General features: G+C 46.0%; 1 protein-coding gene across 4 annotated transcripts in view; it reads left to right on the top strand.

Moving 5' to 3' along the window:
* The first annotated feature begins 622 nt into the window (after nucleotides 1-622).
* NF1 (neurofibromin 1) overlaps nucleotides 623-8,544 on the top strand; it is a 107,328-nt gene continuing 99,406 nt past the window's right edge. For 2 of the 4 annotated variants that reach the window (XM_064467980.1, XM_064467978.1), the window contains exon 1: nucleotides 623-945. In XM_064467980.1, coding sequence (XP_064324050.1) covers nucleotides 886-945 — 60 coding nt within the window. In that variant the 5' untranslated portion in view covers nucleotides 623-885. The remainder of the gene's footprint in view (nucleotides 946-8,544) is intronic. The other 2 variants (XM_064467981.1, XM_064467979.1) reach the window with 1 other exon arrangement.

Below are 8,544 nucleotides of genomic sequence, written 5' to 3'. Positions count from 1 at the left end.
AATTTACTGAATAATTTCAAGGGAGACTTTTAAACCTTCTGTTTTGAAGAGTAGTTCACACTATTTCAGTATTTTTGAACTTGTGAGGGGTGTTTGCCCCTCTCCCTGGTTCTGCAGGGTAAGCAACAGTATTTACACACGGCAGGGCCAGAGGGAAACTGCCCCCCTCCTAGCTTTCCAGTTTGCCTCACATGCAAACACCTTTTGTCTTCTTTGTGAGACGAACCACCTACTCAGGCCCTCTCTAGCTTTACTCATGGGGCAGCCGGTAGCTCAGGCAGCTCCTGAAACCCACCGGACCCGGCACCGGTGTGGGGCCCGGAGGCTCAGCCGGAGGGTTCCGCTCCAGGCAGCTCCTGGCACCGGCTGTACGGGCAGCACTCGGCCTCGCCCCGCCGGGGGTACCGGGGAACGGCTGCCGCCCCGCGGGGCCGAAGCCCGGGGAAGGGCCGCAAGGGACCGGTGCGCCCCCCGCTTCGCCTCCACACACCGGGCAGGGCGGAGAGAGGCGGGGAAGGACGGGGCGCAGGCGCAGGGCGGGGGCGCGGAGCGCGCAGGCGCAGCGCGGCCCCGGCCCCGGCCCCGCAGGCGCGTTGCGTCCCCGCGGCCGCGCAGGCGCCGCCCGCCGCCGCCCGAGTCTCGGCGCTCCCCCTGGCGCGGCGGCCGCGGCTCTGCTGCTGGTGCTGCTCGGGCGGGCGGGGGCGGCCTGGGCTCCCGCTTCCGGTGTGGTGTCATGGCGGGCCCTGGGCGCTGATGGCTGAGGGGAGCTGAGGGCCCCGCAGCGCGTCAGGGATACGGAGACCCTCCCCTCGCCCGGCGCCTCTCCTGCCGCCCTCCCTGCGGGGATCCGCCCCCCTCCCTGGCCGGGCAGGCGGAGGGGGGGACATGGCGGCCCACAAGCCGGTGGAGTGGGTGCAGGCCGTGGTGAACCGCTTCGATGAGCAGGTAGCGGGGGGGCGGCCGTGAGGAGGGGGCGGCGGCGCGACAGTCCCCGCCGCGCTGGGCCGGGGCCGGTGCGGGGGGGAGGGTGCCGGCGGGGCGGGGAGGGCTGGGGCGGGCCGCCGCCGGGGGTGAGGGGCCTCGGCGGGCCGCTGCGGGCGGGGAGGGGGCGAGCAGCGGGGAGAGGCCGCCCCGCTCCCCGGGGCGGAGGTGGCGGGTGGGAGCGCTGCCGCCTGTCTTCTCCCCCTGCCGCGGGCTTCCTCGGCCGTGCCGGGGTGGGGGCCGAGGGAGCCGGGCCACCCCCCAGCGCCCGGCTTATCGGCGGGTCCCCCCGCTCGGCCCCGGCCGGGGGGCGGCGGCTGGAGGCGCTCATTGTGCTGGGCAGGGTGGCTGGGTGGGGCCGGGTGCTGCCTGCCGGCCTCTTCTCCCTTGCAGCCAACCTGACGCTTCCCACCGATTTGTGGAGGGGGGGACCCCGGTCCCGGCGGTGGAGCGGCCTCCCCTGTGCCAGTCCGCTCGAGATGCGGTGGCGTATCAGTTCTGTGCAGGGAGCGGGGCGGTGAGGTTCCTCTTCGCTTCTGCTCCCCCACCTCTTCCCAAAGTCTGTTTGCTTTTCGTAGACATTCCTGGGAAATTTACTTCTCCGCTTTACATCGTCTCGTTCATCAGAAAGGAGGTAAAGCCTCAGGGATGAGTTTAAGGAGGACTACGTGAAACTGCTCAGCATGAATTCTACCTTGTTCCCCATAGCATAACGGTGGATGTCATTGGGAAATTTCATCCACATCCCTGGGAGCACAGTTGTGTGGAATGAAAAGGGTTTTCTAGCCAGTGTTGTTACTGTGATACATATTTACTTCTCTCTGCAACAGTCAGCGCTAGTAGTTTAGGAGAAGGATTTTCTGAATGGAAGGAAGAGGGATTTGTTGGCCTTGGACTTTGTATTTCTCTGATCCACATGCAGAAACTGCTTACTGGGATTAGGTGGCATGACTTTCTCAGTGGGGCTAAGCTTAGTGCTTAGACTCTGCATTTCTACTCAAAAGATGCTTTCCTTATGTGTAAGTGGGAGCTCAGTTTAGGCTGAAAGAGCAGTTTCTCTGTTGTCTGCATCATTTTGCTATACTGTGAGTGCAGCTTTTGTGTCACATGAAACACAGCTCTGCGAGACCCTGTTCAGTGTAACCTCTATCCGAAACATTAAGCTGGTTCTATACATGGAGTTTTGTTCACCTGCCTTAAAATCATATGTGCCTCTCAGTGATGCTTTAGTTTTATCAACCTGCAGAAAGATTGGCCTGGTTGAATAAAAATAATCTGTTCCTTTTTACATTTCTATTAAAGCTGCTGTAAATGGAGTTTATTTTAAAAATGAAGAATTAATCTTTGTCTTCTGACATTAAAATGATGCAGATTTTTCTAATGCATCTTTGGCATATTTGCATACTTAACTTATCCCCCCACCCCTTATCTTGAGTCATAGATCATATTTTCCATAAGCTTAAAAAGCATGGTACTGATTATGCTCCCAGTAATGCAAGAAAATGTTTCTTTGTGTACTGGTGTTAAAAGGCCCTAGGCTTTGTCGTTTGCTTTGTTATGTATATTGTGGAATTGGGCTTGCCAACATCTGTTAGGAGTTAAGAGCTTCAGCTTTTTAGAAAGAATTATTTTTCGATACGTTTTATGGGATAGTTACAGATAGGTGTATGGGAGGAATCCTCTCCTCATAGGAAGAAAGCTGTTCTGATTTTTGAGATGCTAAAATATTGGAGTTGCAGGGACAATATACATCAAATACCGTCTTCTCTGTTGTAGTCTTAGTGTAGCTCGCATGATAGGTGCTATTTACAAAATTTTGATTAGTTTGCTGCATATTTTTGTTTAAAGCAGTGCAGTTTTTAAAAAATATTGTATCAAGTGAATGAAGCAGTGAAGCAAGAATGAAACATTAATCTCTACTTTTTTGTGAGAAGTCTTCTCTCTCATTTATTAATTTCAAGTCGGGGTTCTTAATTTTGTTTGTTTGCTTTTAATACATTGTTTCCTCTGCCTTGCCTACTCTGACAGTGATCTTCATGATGGAGGGGTGACTGTTCTTGAGTGAATACCCAAATGCCTGTTTATTGTGACACCATCGCTACTACTAATTGCATTGTGATATTTATGCACTACTTGTACCTCCCTAGGTTTGTGACTTTATTGGGTAGTTGTGGTTATTCACTTATCTACCTGTTACATTTTAGGCTGCTCATTTGAGCATGAAGTTCATACTTTATAAAATATGCTGAATATATGCACGTTATTTTAGTGGTGATAGTGCATTTTTGAGTTTTTGCGTGCTATGTCTGCCCTTCTCAATGCGGGACCTCTTGATTCAGCATGGAGGGAGCCTCTACTTATTATATCATCAGCATGTTTGAATATGAAAGGAGAGCTCATGTTTGTTGTGGGTTGTTTAGTTTGGGTTTTTTTTTTTTCTTCTGTGTGGGAGAAGACAACATTTTTCAAGGTTTCTTCTTTCCTTTACAAAGGAGGAAAATATAACCATCTTTCACCAAAATTTATAGATGTAGACAGGCTTTTCATTCATTTGCTAAGTGCTTGAATTCATTTTAAGACAGAAGAAACAACAAACTGAGAGAATGCTAATCTGTATTGAAAACAAGAAAAATCAGTGCAAACCAGTCTGTTCTTGTCTACTCTTGTTTATTGTTATAAATGCTGCTTTAACCAAAATCTGCTTTTGTGTGTACAATTCTGTGAGCCTAAAATGACTGGCAAGCATAGTTTTATGAATTAACTAATGGCTGGCTCACTGAATAAATTTTTCCAATATTCTGCCAGCCTTGCCCAGCTGTGCTCACTTCGGAGACTACAACTGCTGCAGTGCACTCTTCTTTGAGCTACCCTTCAAGACTGCGTGAAGGTTTCAGCTGGTGCAGAAAGAAGCTGTTGATGGTACATGCGAGGCTAGATCACATTTCTTACATAGCACACAGGAAACCTCTTGACTGATTTTGTATGTAGTGCTAGTTATTATATTTTTTGAAACTTTCAGTGATTGGGATAGAATTAGGCTGCAGTAGCACAAAGAGGCTAGGCTATGCTTTAGTAAAATTCTCTGTGATTTCAGGCATAATCAGGTCTTTGTAAAATAAAATTATCTTTTTTTCCTATGGAAACGGTCACTTAACATTTTATGTACTCTAGTTTTGTAGTATTTTTAAATGTCTTACAAGCTGAAATCATGGGAAGGCTGGTACAGTAGTGAAATAGTTCTAAGCATAGTCAGAAGAGCCTTACTGCCCAAACCATTTAAATCTAGACTGTTTTAAAACTATCAAATATAATAGAAGGTATTAATCCTGTATAAACCTGTGGTGACTTAAGTGATTTATGATATGCTTTAAAGAAAGAAGCCCTTTAATATGTGGATTATAGTTTAGGCTCCCCATTTGCAGTTTATGAGATATGTTTGCTTTCAGTTAAGAAAGCTTTTGTAAAAACTGGAAGCCAGTAGGCTCCAGTAATGTTCCATTCTTACTTTCATTAAGAGACATTGAATTAAAGCAAATATTCCCTCCTCCTGTTGATTCTCTCTGCAGTATTTGAAATCTATACAGGATCAGAGACCTGAAAAAGCACTGGCTGCAAGTACCAGCTTTGTGTTTTCCATTTCCTTCTTGGCTTGTTAAGAAATTACTAGTAGAAATAAGATGTATTTCAAAGTATTTCATGGGAGTTCTGCTGACTGTGCTCCCCAAGTGAAATGGTATCTTTTGCTGTAAGCTAAGGCTGGTCTGTGCAGAAGATGGAACTTCTTTCCACAACTAATCTGTCTGAAACAGATTTCCACAGGAGCTGAGAACTGAGACAGACTATAACACTGCTCTTAAGCACAATGTGTGCTGTTTCATCTTTCTCTAACGTAAACCTGAAGCAGCTTTGATCTTATTTTTTTAAAACAGTGTGTGTAATGTATCTCAAAACGGAGTGCTATACTGCACACAGATGGCATCCTAAAGAATAGATAAAGGAATGGCCTGTGTGCAACACATGTTACCTGAGTCCATTAATGAGTGTCTGAAAAGCATCGAGGTGATTCGATGATCCTTCCTTATTTGACACAGCAGTTTGTGTTAACAGTATGGGTAAATATAGGACCATACAGGACCAACTTTTAGTTAACCTTTTGAAAATATAATATTTGTTTTAGAGTGACCTATATAAAATATTTTCAGAGTTCTGTGTCCTTCTGAAGGCATAGTTGTGAGGTTCTTTTACTAAATAATGCCTCTTTAGAAGATAATGCAGTGCGTGTTTATAGTTGGAAGATGCCTGTTGATTTTTAAAGAGATTTGTTTCTGGTTCTGACAGTACTGATGCTGAGGAAAGAGTGGTGCTGTGTATATTTTCTGTCTCTCACCAGTACATCTGCGTGTTACAGTCTACTGAAGAAGTTCTGAGAAATTACTTGAAAGGGAAAAGCTACGTAGATTTCTATGCTCTTAAGCATAGCACTAGGGATTTTTATTTCCTCGATGTTATGTTTGTTACCTTCTCCTGAATCTGAATGAAAGGCACACGGCTCAGATGCATTCAGGCATCTCCAGCTGTTTACTGAAAGTGATGAGCCCATTAGAGACAAGCAGAGAATTTCCTTCCCTGAGGTGAATCCCCTGGAATGTTCTCCCACCTTCCCTTCCCCAAAGGTGATTTTGACCTTGGTGCCTTTCATGAGGTGGAGGTGGGTGGAGGCAGTGAGAGGGCTCTGCAGTCTGCCACCACTGGGAGGTTGAATCTTGGAAGTGCTGGATTGCGGAGTACCTGTGCATGGTTGGGTAGTGACTGCTGTCTATGTTAAGAGGTTTGTCAGGATAGTGATTTCAACAGCAGTCATTCTGAATCCTGTGGCAAACAAGGTTTATCTGTCAGATTTGAATCCTTAATGTTCTGCAAAATTGCATCTTACACAAAAAAAAGTTGAAGTAGTGACTTTGTTTGAAGTGCTAAAGCACTTGCACTTGCTCCATTACCTCTCAAAATAAGAAATTTAAATAGTCTTTTACTAAATAGAGCTGATTAAACTTTGTATTCATTAATTAGAGGTGATAAAGAAAAATCCATGGCTTAATGTTAGCCTTTCTCAACAGCCTGAGTGGAATATCTTCCAGATGTTCAAGCCTATTAGTGTTGTTAGTTTGATATCAATGTCCATGTACATTTAGCAATAGATTGTACCTTATTGCATCAGACGAGAGGATACCTGAAACAGGTGCTCATCTCTTCTACAGACATGGAAAACAGCCCCCCATTTTTCTCAGTTATTAACATCTATGATCAAAGAAGGATTCCTTAACTGAACATTTTTGGATAAAAGCACATCAGTCTCTAAACTGAGGCCACTTCCAAAGATATGACAGTCTCGCATGCTATCAGATACCACAATGCTTTTTGCTTTTTAAACAGCTTTGCAATTCTGTAGTAGCACTTACTTTAAAGTTTCAAAGCCAGTTTTTGTAATTTGACTGTAAAGATCTTGTTAAGAATGCACATTAATTCTTTTTTCTTTTTTCCTCTGGAACAGCCTAGTACTTGCCTTTTTTCTTTTTTTCTTTTTTTAATTTTAAAATGGCAAAGATGTTGTCTCACAAGTCCGAAGAGACTGAAATGCTTTTATCTCCAGAAACAGATAGGTAAGAGTGATTAGACATAGGACAACCTTTGCCTTTTCTCTCTTCAGCAGGATTACAGACCACTGGGATATCACTGTAGACAGAAAATTGACCAGAGAAGTTCTGGCTGCCAGACACCATTGTAGAATGGTTAATAATGTATGCCTTATTAATGCTTAGGGACAGTAATTTTTCAGATGCCAAACTTGTGTTGAAAAAGCTTTTGAAGCGCTGTTTTGGTATTATTTTCTAAGATCAGAGAACCATTTAGGTTGGAAAAGACCCTTAAGATCTTCAACCATTAACCCAACACTGCCAAGTCCACCACTAAACCGTGTCCCTGAGCGCCACATCTACACGTCCTTTAAATACCTCCAGGGGTGGTGGCTCAACCACTTCCATGAGTAGCCTGTTCCAGAGCTTGACAACCCTTTCAGTGACGAAATGTTTCCTAATATCCAATCTAAACCTCCCCTGGTGCAACTTGAGGCTGTTTCCTCTTGTCCTATCGCTTGTTACTTGGGAGAAGAGACCAACACTCACCTCACTACAACCTCCTTTCAGGTAGTTGTAGAGAGCGATAATGTCTCCCCTCAGCCTTCTCTTCTCCAGGCTAAACCCCCCCAGCTCCCTCAGCCGCTCCCCAGCACACTTGTCCTCCAGACTCTTCACCAGCTTCATTGCCCTCCTCTGGACACGCTCCAGCACCTCAATGTCCTTCTTGTCCTGAGGGGCCCAAAATGGAACACGGTATTTGAGGTGGGGCCTCACCAGTGCCAAGCACAGGGGCCCCATCCCTGCCCTGCTCCTGCTGGCCACACCAGTGCTGATACAACCCAGGATGCTGTTGGCCTTCTGGGCCACCTGGGCACACTGTTGGCTCATGCTCAGCCTGCTGTCAGCCAGCACCCCCAGGGCCTTTTCCACTGGGCTACTCCTCCCCAAGCCTGTGGCGTTGCCTGGGGTTGTTGTCACCCAAGTGCAGGACCCAACACTTGGCCTTGTTGAACCTCAGCTCATCAATCCAGTCTGTCCAGATCCCTCTGCAGAGCCTTCCCACCCTCAAGTAGATCAACACCCAGGGGAGAATATGCCTGTCCAAGCCACAAGGAACCAGTTTCTCCAGGAGAATGCTGTGGGAGACAGTGTCAAAAGCTTTGCTGAAGTCCAGGTAGACAACATCCACAACCTTTCCCCTCATCTACTAAGTGGGTCACCTTGTCATGGGAGGAGATCAGGTTAGTCAAGGAGGACCTGCATTTCATTAGCCCATGCTGGCTGGGTCTCATCACCTAGTTGTCCTGTACATGCTGTGTGATGGCACTCAAGATGATCTGCTCCATAACCTTCCCTGGCACTGAGGTGCTAGCAGCTGATTATGTGCTATGATTCTGTGTATCTGTGAGTTGGCCTAGTCATATTTTTTCCTTAAATTATATTTCTTTTTAATAATAGTGATTTTCATGCAGATGGAAGAATTTAATTTGGCAAGTTGAGAGAGGAATTTACATCTTTTGGGTAATAAATATTGATTTAAAAAAATAAATATCCTTTAACAGGCACTAATTCAGTTGGATTAGTCTTAACGATCCTCTCTTCTTGAGGTTATGAGATTCAGATCTCTATTTTGAAGGTTTGTCTGTTGTTGTATGCCTTTTGGAAATGTAAAGAAAATAATATATGATCTGTTTTGCTTTTTCTCCTACTTATAGTGCTTTGTTATCTCTTTGCATTTAGTGAACTTTGTGAGAATGGTTCAGTTTTGGTATTTTATCAGTAGCAGATTTGGGAGAAGCTGTGGATAGGTCAGCAGGGCTTCTTAAATTCACAGAATCACAGGTTGGAAGAGACCTCAGAGCTAGTCCAACCTTTCTAGAAGAGCAGAGTCTAGACAAGACGGCCCAGCACCCTGTCCAGATGACTCTTG

This window comes from Phalacrocorax carbo, chromosome 17 (assembly GCF_963921805.1).
Source record: "Phalacrocorax carbo chromosome 17, bPhaCar2.1, whole genome shotgun sequence".
NCBI lineage: Eukaryota > Metazoa > Chordata > Aves > Suliformes > Phalacrocoracidae > Phalacrocorax > Phalacrocorax carbo.
The sequence above is the reverse complement of the archived record's forward strand: the minus strand, read 5'-3'. Positions and strand labels throughout refer to the sequence as shown.